This window comes from Lepisosteus oculatus, chromosome 15 (genome assembly GCF_040954835.1).
Source record: "Lepisosteus oculatus isolate fLepOcu1 chromosome 15, fLepOcu1.hap2, whole genome shotgun sequence".
Taxonomy (NCBI): domain Eukaryota; kingdom Metazoa; phylum Chordata; class Actinopteri; order Semionotiformes; family Lepisosteidae; genus Lepisosteus; species Lepisosteus oculatus.
Window position 1 is genome coordinate 31806976 of NC_090710.1, and position 13900 is coordinate 31820875.

The 13900-nt window shown below is 44.7% G+C and overlaps 1 protein-coding gene across 1 annotated transcript in view; it reads right to left on the minus strand.

Annotated features, from left to right (window-relative positions):
- Positions 1–12612, minus strand: part of cryl1 (crystallin, lambda 1) — a 40320-nt gene extending 27708 nt beyond the window's left edge. The window contains exons 1-3 of the mRNA XM_015364231.2: positions 12474–12612; positions 7827–7934; positions 5033–5159 (exon numbers count right to left, since the gene is read on the minus strand). Coding sequence (XP_015219717.1) covers positions 5033–5159; positions 7827–7934; positions 12474–12514 — 276 coding nt within the window. The 5' untranslated portion in view covers positions 12515–12612. The remainder of the gene's footprint in view (positions 1–5032; positions 5160–7826; positions 7935–12473) is intronic.
- Between the last annotated feature and the right edge of the window lie 1288 nt (positions 12613–13900).

Sequence of the window (13900 nt, forward strand, 5' to 3'; positions counted from 1 at the left end):
CTGCAGGGTGAAATGACAGCTAACCTTGATATGGCTTTAGTGACAAAGCAGTCAGGACCATACTTTAAAAAGTGGTTAGCAGAGTTAATATCATATCTACCCCAAAGCTGAAAAGCTGAGTCATCTACACATAAGTGGAAAAGGCTGAAAGTTGCTGAGATCCTAAGGGAGTGTCTGACTAAATAGTGAGCACGACATTGTGGGGGGGCAGCTGAAGGAGGAGTATAGCGGAGCAGGAAAAGAGGAACTGGGACACGATGACGGCTCTGGACGTGTCTAAGCAACCCTGTTTCCGAAACTTGGGCATGCCACCAATAATTAATGTTAAGAACATGACAAATTGCAAAATGCGAATGTTCCACGTACTATAAAGTGAAACCATTTCTAAGTTCTGTTTTCCCTTCGCTGTGCTTCCTTTTAAAAATGTATATTTCACCAAAACAAACCTGGGTCCGTTTTCTTCTAGCGTCAACAGAAAATCTCTCCTGTCGTTCTGACACCCGAAGCGTCTGTGAGAAAGCAAACTGCCCGCAACACTGAATCTCTCGCTCCATGTTCAAATGGGCAGTAGGCTACTTATTCTTTGACTGAAAAGTGAGTTTTGGACACCTCTTGTTCTTCTGACTTCTACAGCACATTCTGCAGGAGTTTTTTTTTTCTCTAAACTGTGCTTTGGTGAGTGACACTTTAGCCAAGATGAAGTCAAACCCTCTACACACCTGCCAGTTGCCAGATAAATGCCCAGTGTGCGATGGTAAAACCTGGCCAGAGTCTTTCTGCTCCTACCCAGTGGCAAAACATGCGATTATGTACTGTGATTGAAAAGCAACAGGTTTTGTTTTAATCCAGGCTTTATAATGTTAAAATGACCCATGGAGAGTAAATGAGAAATATTTTAGAGCTTATACTTGTAAATACTTCTGAGGGAATGAAACCAACGTTAGGCTGTTGGAGGAGAGCAAACCTCCACGTACTGTACACAGCAGCAGTACAAACACAAACCTGATGGGCTGTGAGGTCTTTCACTGGGGTGGCTGTGTAGCAAGACTCCCCATCTCAACTCTGAGGTTAATCCTAATAATGAAATCTTCAAACACCTTCTTTCAACACCGTCTTTCCAAATGCTGCACACTGCATCAATACGCACATCGGAAAGGTGAGTACGACATTATATAATTAAAGGTTTAACTAATTTTTCCCACAAGTTGCTTCATTGACTTTTAAGATTAGGAATAATATAACCAATCCTTCCGAAAGCTGATTCCACTCTTTAAACCCCTGCAGTCCCTGCAGTCATGCCACTGTCATCCAAGGAACTAATGCGGACGTGGGGTATTGTCGCCGAGGTGTGAAGGTGTGACGTTTTGACTCCACACCTCTCTTCACCTCTTTAAAATTCACCCCCTCCGAGTGTCCACTCTGCTTCGCTCCTGCTCCCGGCTCCTGTTCAGCTGCCGATTTCACAGCCGAAGAAGGCTCCACAGCCGAAATGTTGTGTTTCTTGTCTTCTCTTTTCAGCAGGGAATAAACCTTTTACTTGTTCCTTGGACACCTACAGTAATAGTTGTCTAACGAGTACCTTAAGCCTATGCGCAACCATACAGCACAAATGTGTGTAGCATCCTGCAAACACATGCAGTTACTTAACAGAAAAAAACACATACAGCACTTAACTCACTCGCCCAGCCAGAAGAGAACTGCATTGTTTAAAAAAATCCACTTCTTTCGTGACTGGGTTCTCTCGGCAGCATGACGGAGTCAAAGTCCTATCGGAAGATCCAGCCTGTTATCCGTGCAGCGTGCTCATGTTGTTCGGTGCCCTTTCTGGTACCTGCTCACGTGTTTCAGATTAATCTTTGTCATACAGGTCTGTTCTGAAATGATTCCTCTGGGGCTCCCCAGCATGAACAGGACTAACACTCGAATCATTCTTGCCTTCGGGAAACTGCCACAATGCCAACCCTTCAACACAGAGGTGAACTGACAGATAACAGACAAAAGGAAGCAAAGCGTGTTAATAATGGCTTGAGAGAGCCTGACAACGTGACTCTCCAGACCTCTTTTCATTTCAGTTCCTCCCGTGACCTCGGTCAGGGGCCAGGCATGGAGATGGTCAAAAGCATCTTCTGAAAATCTGCAAACAGTAAGAAAGTTAAGTTCTTATAAAAGCTGCTGTTTACTGGACCAGTGCATGAGTGGTTTCCCCTCTCCACAGTGCTCTAATCCTGCGTCCCCTGTTACTGCAGCCAACGCTTGTGTGTGTTTGCTGAATTCTCGACTCCACTGTCGGAATAAATCTGTTATATTGATTACACACATACAGGCATGCGTGCAACGTTAGCACATGCAGGCAATCACCATTTAAGAAAAGAAAAACGAAGTACTGCAGTAGTACTGACAACACCACGTGGGTTCAAAGCAGGTGAAAAACAGGTCAATCTCCTTCAACAACGAGCTCGTTATTGCGAAGTATTGGTTTGTTGAAGTGAGATCCGGTGGCTTAAAAGGTGTTCTAGTATTGACATGTGACAATTACTTCAATGCATGACGTCAGTAGGCATCTGTATGCCACTGGCGTAACCAAGGCAACCTGTTCCTAAAACAGATGTCTATGGAAAAAAAAACTCACTAATTACTCACTAACTGGCTGATTAATTATGACTAATTGAGACAAAAATAATCAGCTCTGAAATAAGGCATCACATTGACTTTCCTATGCTTCTTCCTCAAGTGAAGGAATGACATTGGACAGGCAGGCCAGGAACATGAAATCACCACTTGGACACACCCGCCAGTCACACAGTCCACTTGACTTTGGGGAAGGTCACCAGGACACAGAAAGCAGACAAACTTTCAGGTGTCACTTTCTGGACTGCGCAATTGGCCTCAATTTAAATTCAGATGCAAGTGTAAATTCTGATTCAGTATCCCTCAGAATTTAAACCATTTCATGCAACACACAACACACAATTTCGGGAATTTTTATCTCCATCGATTTTGCTCTTCGGAAGGCAGAAGTGTTTGGCAGACCGATCTGGTTGAAATCGGAGTGGGACTGAAAGGCAGCAGTCAATGAGACTGCAAAACCTCTCCTGACTCTCCTGCTGGTAATCTCAGTTAGCTGCTTCCAGCACGACTGTCCCGTCAGGCTGGAAAGGGCTGTCATATCAAATCAGAAGTAACAAAACAGAAATTCTTCCCAAACGTGCTTCAGCAGGAGTCTTAATCACTCGAGATCTGCTTGGAAATTTCTTCCTCTCATTCTTCCCAGAAAAAAATAATAAAACCCGAGTAAAGTTTCTTTCAAATTTTTATGCATGTTAAATTTTGGCTCAAGTCAAAGTCCCTGACTGTTTCCATTAAAATGCAGCATATTGTTTCTTAAAATAATACTGCATTGTAAGCCAAAAAAAAGAACAACAAAGCTAATGTTAGGAGCTGAAGCGAGAACTAGTAAAATCAGTATGAGTTCCTTGTGTGGAGCAGCATGTGATAGTCAAACAGGTCAGGGTAACTGTTCTCTGTCCTACACAATTTACATATTTCACATTTATGGAAACCTACTGCGAGCGCAGACTGGCACACAAAACAATAACTGGTTCATGGCGAGAGAAGGGTTTCAGAAACTTGCCCTGACAGGGGGGAGGGCTCAAGGAAACGGAGCGCCACCGGACTGATTTTTAATAGAATTTAAAGGGAGCTGTAGAGGGAAAAAAAAAACATTAAAAAAAAGCCTGCGGGAAATACGGCACGAAAACCTGAAACAAAAGCCCCCTTAGTCACGAACCTTAGAATGAGAGGCTGAAAGGAAAAGTCCGAAGCCTGAGAGAAAACACCCTGGAGGAGGAAGTAAAATCAAAGGACACAGAAAAGCACTTGTCTTGAAGAACTGCTGGCAGGCCAAGAGCTGTACCCCCTGAAATTCTGTCCTTACACCTCAGAAGCTCATTCCTCAAGCATATATTCAAATCTTGAACATGGGAAGCAGAAAATGGAGCACTTGGATGATCTTGATTATACAGTAGCGAAGGCAAAGTTAGAGAAATTCAGACTGTGCGCCACTTTGTCAAGGGGACTCGGGGAAGAAGGCTTAACCCTGTCACCCAGTGCCACGCATCCCCACCTCTCTGCACCACAGAGCTCTACACCTCCCTCTGGCTGGCGCCCAGCTCAGCGACCCTGCGGGCCTCTTCAGCCCCAGACTGCACCCCAGGAGGCTGGCAGATCCCATGGAATCGCTCACTGACGGCGCCACATCCATCTCTCTTCCACAAGCTCTCCAGAAAACCCAAAGACGTCACAAAGCTTTCTACACAAACTGCCAGGTATTTTTGTAATTGTGTAAGACATTTACAATCCGTGGGACAGCCTGACTTTGTGTCCGGAAGTGTGAGTCTTGCTCCGTATAGGAAAGAGGCAAAGCTCACATTGCTCCAAGACTCATGCAGCTACAGCTCTGTGTCTCAATCAAACAATAGCCTTTTCATCATTCACTGGTCTCACTGATGTACAGTAATGATCCAAGGTACCCCTGCTAGACCTGTTATAAACATATAAAGTTTGGCTATAAACATATATTATACTGCATGACAAATGTCCCCAGCTAAGCCAAAAAAGACCCTTTTTCCATATGCTGAATCATTTCAGCGTTTAATATTGGAGCTATCCTTTAGAAAAAAGGAACATCCTACACATTTATAATCATAAGAAAGGTGAAGAAGGGTGCTACTTAATTAATTTGATATGATTAATTTATTTGCCATTATTCTGAACTTCAAATGTGGATATAAACATCTTTGACCTTTAACTGTGCCAGTGTTAGTGTAAGTGGGATATCATGTCCATCTCTTCACTGGAATGAATCAATCCTGTTCAAATTCCTGCACCACGTCCCATACCATACACGGCCCCGCCGAAATAATATTTATATGAATAAAATAGTACGGCATAGCAAACCCCTTTGTGGAATAATGCAAAGAGAGACAGGTGATGTGAACCAGCTTCAAGCAGGACACACTGCCTGAATACTGACCTGAATGAAGAAGGCGCCCTCTAGTGTCTGTTTGAGGTCCTGGTGGCTGCTGAGCAGTGCGAGCTGGTCCTCGGCACTCAGGGCGCCCCTCAGCATGCCCGACTGCTGCAGCTCCCTCAGCTGCGTCCTGCACGGAGCGAGAGGGAGCACACCGTCACTCCCACTGCCCAGGGGAGAGCCTCCTCCCAACTCACAGCAGACTCAGGCAGTGTGGCCAGCCAGCAGCTCCATCCCCCTGCAGCTCACAGCTGGCAGCCCACTGGAGCCCAGCAGGCGTGAGCCTGGCCAGTACCTGGATGGGAGACCTCCTGGGAAAAACTAAGGTTGCTGCTGGAAGAGGTGTTAGAGGGGCCAGCAGGGGGCGCTCACCCTGCGGTCTGTGTGGGTCCTAATGCCCCAGTGTAGTGACGAGGACACTATCCTGTAAAAAGGCGCCGTCTTTCGGGTGATACGCAAAACAGAGGTCCTGACTGGCTTGATCACTCTGCTCTCCTCCCCACTGAGAGCTGGTGTGTGGGGAGAGTACTGGCGCATCATCCAGGTGGGGCTGCACACTGGTGGGGGTGGAGGGGGTCCCCAGTACCTGTAAAGCGCTTCAAGGGGAGTGTCTAGAAAGGCGCTATATAAGTGTGAGGAATGATTATCATTATTATTCTTCAGCCCTCCGTGCGTCGCAGGTCGAGAGCCAGGGTGCGAAAAACACGAAAACAGCTGGCGATTCCAGAGAACCCAACAGAACCTGGCCATTCAAAATGAGAGCAAAGACAGAACTAAATTGAGCTGGATGGGCAGACACTGTGCGGACTCGTGTGGGACGCCGTGCTGAGCCCGTGAGGACGGCGGGAGCCAGGCGGGCCGGATGGGCGAATGACCTGCTCTCGTCCGCAACGTTTCCCACGCCCTTATGGACAGGCTACATGTCAATCTATACGTTAAAAAAAAACAAATCAGCCGATTTTATTCCGGGGGTACGGGAACGTCCCGAAACGACAGGCTGAAGAGACTGGACCTTTCCATCCCCGAACACAGAAAACTACGAGGCGCCCCGATAAAAGCATTCAAGGGCTGCGACCTACTGAACCCAGAATCAGAAGGGACGCAAGATCTGCAAAGTACACACAGTTTACGCCCCAAGGACAGGTGGAACAAGGGTGGCTTTGAGGGGTCACGGGGGTCAAGCTCTCTCACATGTGAGCACGACCCAGTCGTCCGTCTGCCCTCCTGAAGAGTCCGCTGACTTGGACTGCGCAGCCAGACAAAACTGACCCGAGCTCGTGGAGCGTGGCGAAAAAGGTGAAAAGATCCTGGTGAAAAAGTAACCACGCTTTTAAAAAATAATTTGAAACTATTTGAACAGAGAGACAAAAAAAAACCAGAGGTGGAAATGTTTTTGCCAATGAAAACTCCTTCTTCTCCTGCCAAGGTTAGAAACTATAAAACCTGTCAGTCGGTATCCGCAGGTCGGGGCAGGAGTGCAGAGACAGTAGCCAGGCTTGCTCAGGCAGGCATAATAGGCTGCCCCAGAGGTCACCAGGACCGAAAACAGGGAATGAGAGGCTTTTTTTCTCCTGATAAAAAGTGCTAGGGCTGATTGTATTTATATATAACTCCTTTTATTTTTTCATTGCGGTTTTCCTGCAGCTCTTACGATCCGATCCGGTGGAGAAGTGAGAAATGATTCACCAGCCGAATAAAGGTGGGAATTCAGGAAGGCCAGACTGTCCGTGCTCGAAGTGGAATTGTGTCACAGCACTGGGGTAGCTTCTCGACTCCTGTGGACACCAGGGATTTTCAATGACTAAGTAACCTGAATCTCAAAATTATCCCATTCAAAGGACAGCACTTTCTGCAGCACAGTGCTCCCTGCCAATAAACTGGGGCACTGGTGTGGAAGTTCTGCTACCTGTTGGCCCCTCGGCAACAGTTCATAGAAGCAAGCTCAATTTCTTCACGGATTAGAGGTCTCCCTCATCTCCGTGTTAACAGGCCCAACCTCCCTCTGCTTCTGAGGTCTGAGGAGATCAGGCTACAGGTTGTCACGGACGTCCAAAGGGACTAACCGTGGGGAGCAGGAGAGCGGAAAAGACCCATATGCGTAGCGGCAAGACGGGAAAAAGGCCCGGGCTCATTAGTGCAAAGAGTTCAGGAATGCCGTATAGAAACCTATGCCCTCAGGGAGCGGACGTGGGGCGCCCTGGTGCTAGGCGGGTCTCAGGACATCCGAACGTCAATGCTGAGCCAGGACAGAATGCAAGACCCGGAAATATATAGCCCAAGGGAAAGAGAGGGACCGGAAGGACAACAGACCGGAAACTAGGGACAGGACAGAGAAGGTGCGCCCTCTGGCTGCAGAGGGCGTGACACAGGTGTTAATGATGCTGGATTACTTCGTCCACTACAGGGTCACAGGGGAGCTGGGGCCAATCCCAGCAAGCAACCTGCGCAAGGCATGGTACACCCTGGACGGGACGAACGAGTCTGAAACGAGAACGGCTCTGTGATGCAGTCTGGGGACCGACACCTGTACGTGAGAGACGAATGAGCCTGAAGAAAGAGAGGGTTTTTTTTTACAGAGAAAAGCTCTGATTCTGTTTTATTCTGTGAATGAAAAGAGTGGCATCACACTTGTTTTGTTTGAAACCCAAATCCGAAGCAGTATTGTTAACCAGCCTTTAATGTGGAAAACAAGATGAAGAAAAAATACATTATAGAACCTTGTTGCACTTCTAAATCCCTGTAAGTACTGTTTTTTGTTTCTGGTTTTTGAAGTACTGTTTTTTGTATGTTCACACACCTGATCTCTTCGACGGCGCAGGTGGCCTGCCCAGGCTGGTTGTCATAAATCTTCACTCTGTATCCTCCACTCACAAACACCATGGCCCAGGATCGCCCAATCAGCCCACTGCAACAGCAGAGCAAAAACAACAGATTTCACTGGCAGCCATCACTGGAAGGACAGAACGCCCGAAAGGGTATAAAAGAGAGGAGGAGGCCAGTTTGATTGTCAATCGCTTATTGATCCTGAGATCTCACCCCATCATTTCCTGAAAGAAGACTTTTTAAGATACTCCAGTCTTCCACAACCCCCTGTGTAAAGAAGTCTGTTTAAATGCACTTCCATATGGTTTCCCCATGTCCTCTGGTTCACCTTTAATACTGGACAGCAGCGTTTCAAGCAGCAGTTTTAAAATCAGTTTCCCACCAAACTGCTGGTCAACATGGCTTCTGCATATCGCTAAACATTTATTAGACTCTTATCAGCCTGTTAATGCCCGTTCATTTTGACACAGTAATCACTCGAGATCACCTAAAATTTTAGGGGTCCCCCAAAATAAAATGAATAACTTTATTATATATGAAGGCCATGAAGCAGGACTATGCCTGTACATGCAGTGTCATGGTAATGTTTTGCTTAATCATGAGGAGACAGGAACAGAACACTGTAGTGCTGGAACATCTTGTGCTGGGTGTCATCAAGAGGACCGTCACCAGGGTATCGGAAAAGCAGGACATAAATATAATAATAATAATAATTCCTCACACTCATATAGCACTTTTATGGACACTCTACTAAAAGCACTTTATAAGTAATGCAGACTCCCCTCCACCACCACCAGTGTGCAGCCCCACCTGGATGATGCACCAGTCCACTCCCCCCACACAACAGCTCTCAGTGGGGAGGAGAGCAGAGTGATGAAGCCAGTTCAGAGAGGGGGATTATTAGGAGGCCAGGATGGGTAAAGGCCAATGAGAAATTTGGCCAAGACACCAAGGTAGCATTCCTACACTTTTCAAGAAGCACCCTTGGTTTAATGACCACAGAGAGTCAGGACATCGGTTTTATGTCTCATCCGAAGGACAGCGCCTTTTTACAATATAGTGTCCCCGCCACTATACTGGGGCATTAAGGACCAACACAAACTGCAGGGTGAGCGCCCCCTGCTGGCCCCACTAACACCTCTTCCAGCAGCAGCCTTCATTTTTCCCAGGAGGTCTCCCATCCAGATACTGGCCAGGCTCACACCTGCTGAGCTCCAGTGGGCTCAAAGTGCATGTCTCTGTAACTCCTGTGCATGCTGAACCACACCACACCATCAGGCAGAAAGCATGACATATTATCACCCCTGCTGTCAGACTGTACCTCAATCCATTACTGAAGGATCTTGACAATACACGGTATTGCTCAGGCAGAAGAAAGCCTAGTCTGAAAAGCAATAGCTGTTAATGCAGCATAACTTGATTTTTCACTATATATTAAAAATGTATAGAGCTCGGTGGGCTCTACAACGCAAACACTCAGATTCTTAATATTTATGCCACAATGAGAACTGGGATATTCAGCTCTTTTTTAAATGCACACAGTACAGTGCTGGTGAGTGCACACCATTGTTAAACACATTTGGAACGGACTATTTTGCTATATATGGCATCAGAAATAATCTAATCTATGTGATTTATGCTACATAAATTCAGTGTTACAGTGAAATGGAATTCGAAACAAATGAAGAAAAAAAAATATGAATGAGTAGCTAGCAGCTGGTTTGCTGTAACCTCTGTTTCCTAAGCGATGAAGTCTCATCCTCTGTAACTGAAAAACAATGGCAGGAAGCAGGAACAGTGATTCAGGAAGTTTATCCTCCTTTATTTTTTATATTCCCTTAGCTAGGATTCTCTACAATAGCTGTGCAATCTAACAAAATGGTAAACTCTTTCATGATTCACGTCACTGTGTTAGTTCTCACCTCCCTGTGAAGAACATTTGGCATACAGTACTACAAATACATAGTGCTTCACTGCTGTCTCAAGATACTTCATCTCCTTCACACTTTGCTGACTCTAGAGTGTAGAATATAGGTGTGTAACCCTCATATTCATCTGAGCAATATATTAAAAAACCTGGGAAATAAACACTCAAATCCCTTCAAAATAAATTATAAGCCGAAGATGACAAAGACAACATGAGGAATGATCTACAGTATCTATCTGCTGTCTCCTCCATCACTCATGCAGAACACTGCTGTGAGCCTGCTGTACACAACGTATGGCTGATATGAGCACCGAAAGGCCTTGCTCAGCACTGTACTGTGAATGCAACAGGCTTCTGCCATTGCTGGAAAGGCAGGCTTATTCTCTCTGTGAACACAAGCGAACAGCACCATTACAAACGCCAGGGGTCAGTTACAGTTAAGAGCACAATTAGACCTATAGCATTGTTGGTCCAAATGGAAAGGGCAATGCAATTAAAGATAAGGTCAGTTTATTGGCCATATACAATTTTCTTGTATTAGGAACTTGGTTTTTTTGCATACCCCAACTCTCCATGCTCTCCATGAGACACACAGACAGGAAAGAAGCTTGGGGTCAGAGCGCAGGGTCAGCCATTTTTAGAGCACCCCTGGAGAAGTTGGGGTGAAGGGCCTTGCTCAGGGGCCCAACGGAGTATGATTCCTGTGTCGGCCACAGGATACAAACCAGCAACCTTCCAGCTACAGGTGCAGATCCTTAGCCACAGAGCCACTGCGCCATAGCAACATTACTGCTGTTATGTTAATTATCACAATAGTACACATAAATGTTTCATCTCATTTATTTAGTACAATCAAGCAGTTATCTGAGGTGAAAAAAACAGAAACATATAGGAACTTTGGGCATTGCAAGTGTCTCAAGAGATGGGCATTTACTGATGGTTTCAAAAAGCAAGATTACTTTGTAGGAGTGGAGATATTGCTGATAGCTTTTAACATCGCTGACAAGTCCTGACAGAAATTTAACCTTAAAGTTGCCCCTTTAAATCTAATCTTCACTATAACTCCAGGTTTACACCAAACCAAACATTAAAGCATGAAGACTCCTTCCTTAAGCCCTGCCTGGCACTTTTCCCTAATCCTGTTCTGCTGGGATCATGACTAGATCCTATTCACAGTTAGGAGCAGCTAGAAATAAGACTAATGTGGAGTTGTTCACACACGTTTATCAAATAATGACATACTGAAAAACTAAAAAATACAAAATAAACCCGAGACAACTATCACTGACTTCAAAATTGCTGCAATTTGCTTGAATTGCATGGTTGAGGCTAACTGCATGTTTAGTGCATAGGTGTGACTACTGCTAACTCACAGCTCATGAGCACTGGGTTCCAGTGTGGCCTGAGGATTTTCTCTGGGTGCTTCAGTTTCCTCTGAAGACATACTGGTGAGGTTAATGGATACCTCTAAGCTGTGAGTGTGCCCAACCACAGACTGGCATGCTGTCCAGGGTATAATCCCACCTAATGTCCTACAGGGAACAGACTCCATGTTGCTGCTGACCCTGCTAATCTCTCTGATAATGGATTACTGTGGGATTCAGCAATTCAGCACAGAATTACTTTGGAACTAATTCTGAATTATTCAGACACATCTTCATCTGGCCTCAAAGTTGTATACTTGGGGTGACCAAATACTTTTTTGACCTTAGGCATCACAGTCCATACTGACAATAACAAGAAACACAAGAAAAGGCACATATTGTTTTATGTTTTTCAGTTTTATCTCAAAATTTAACTTAAAAAAAGTAAAACCTTTCATTTTTGCTGGCAATTAAACTTTTAATTTTCAAGAGTTTGTTAACAAACAGCAAACACTACTCATTCTAGCTACTTGAGTTGTGTTTCTGCAATATTAATTAAATCCACCTGAAATAATATACCTATATAATCAAGTAAAACTTGATTTCAAACGAAGTTCTTCCAACCAATAACTTAATAATGTATTGCTTTGTCCTGGAGAAGACCATTCTGAAAAAGGCCATATGGGTCGATGTACCCACAGTATTGTGAAATAACAGATGTATTTTTCAGTGTTCAGTCAGCAAACACGTAACAAGTGAACAAATATTCATCGCACCAAATATGTATCGTTTCCACAGTTTCTAAAGCTTATACACCCGGTATTCTAGCATGACGTACTGTAGTACAATCAGATTTTATTCATGAATAAAAATGTTATCTTTTTCTGTTAGTAATAATGTTCGAAATGTTTCGTAGACTTTCATCCATCAGCGAGTGGTGATCAGAGTTTTCAAAGTCTAAAAATAAATCATGCAAGTTTAAATGGTAAAATTATGCACAGCAAAGAGAAAGGAAGTGCGATCTACACTTAGACGAGTCAAGTTCGCTTCTGCAGAGTGTGCTCAGCTGACAGTTTTTAACGTATTTGCCGCATTTAATAATAACTGTTTCCGGGTTTTGCAATTGTTCAGAAAAGGCGCCTTGTTGTTAATAAAAAAGCTCTTATTGCAAAACTTCAACGTGATCGATTATGTCAACTTCCACGTCCACTATCAAAAATTAATGTAAAACTGTAGCGTTACGCCTTACACCAACTAGCTACAGTGTAGCGTATCTGCAGAATGAGACTAAAAAGGGCAGCATAATTGCATAATTATTAACCTAACTCACCTCCCGATCACAGCAATGGTCTTTGCTTTTGAAGTATTCATGCCTGCTTGTCCTCTACGGTTTTCACAACCAGACTGTGGACTGCCTGCGCTCCCCAAGTTCCTGACAGTGTGTGCGGTACAGTAAACGCGTTTAAAGGGCGTGTTTAAAGGGGAGTTTGCAGTCTGTTCAAATCAAAGGACGAAAAACTAACCTCTGCTATCTTTGGGAGGCCTTCTCCAGCGGCGGTTTATTTACTTTACTTGACAACATGCTCGGAAAAGGTGTAATCGAGTACGGATTAACACGATTCAGAACAGTCCTGCCTGCGCTCCGGTTGCGAGCAGGTTTATCTGAACCTTCTTCACAGCACTCTGTGAAATATTTTCCCATGTTCAATTTTTCTCTTTTTCCATTCAACTGAACAAAGATGTTTTTTTTTGTACAGTTTTAAGATTTTAAATACAGACTCGGAGTTTACCACGCGTTATTATTTACTCAACCGTTTTCCATATTGTCGCTGTCCAAAAAACTACCATTCGTGTTATGTTTGTATTAAAATGTTTTTTTTTTTTAAATAGGCATAAAAAGGCAGTACCATTAACAAGTCTTCACGAAAATAGAGGGTATTGGGTCAGGCTTTAAGACTACCAATATTCGATTTTATCCAAAGCGATTTATACGATGTATCGGCCTCTATGAATTGGCTATATTACTCTGCTCTCCTCCCCACTGAGAGCTGGTGTGTGGTGAGTGTTCTGGCGCGCTATGGCTGCCGTCGCATCATCCAGGTGGGGCTGCACATTGGTGGTGATGGAGGGGATCCCCATTACCTGTAAAGCGCTTTGAGTGGAGTGTCCAGAAAAGCGCTATATAAGTGTAAGCAATTATTATTATGATAGATGGGGTGATTAGGAGGCCATGATTGATAAAGGCCAATGGGAAATTTGGCCAGGGTAACACCCCTACTCTTTTCGAGAAATGCTCTGGGATTTTTAATGACCACAGAGAGTCAGGACCTCGGTTTAACAACTCACCTGAAGGATGGTGCCCTTTTTAGAGTATAGTGTCCTCATCACTATACTGGGGCATTAGGACCCACATAGACCACAGGGCGAGCGCCCCCTACTGGCCCTACTAACACCTCTTCCAGCAGCAGCCTTAGTTTTTCCCAGGAGTCTCCCCTCCAGGTACTGACCAGGCTCACACTGCTGAGCTCCAGAGGGCTGCCAGCTGCCAGCTCTGAGCAGTGAGCTGCAGGGTGATATGGCTGCTGGCTATATTGTTATATTTGTGTTCTATTTATTTATTGCGCTAAAACCAGAGAGTTACTAATATGTGTAGCTACAATATATTATCATTTGCTGCAGATTTAACTTTGCGCCGTCAGCTACTGCAGTGATTAAGTTTTCAGTTGTATGAAATGACTTGTATGTTTACACCACACT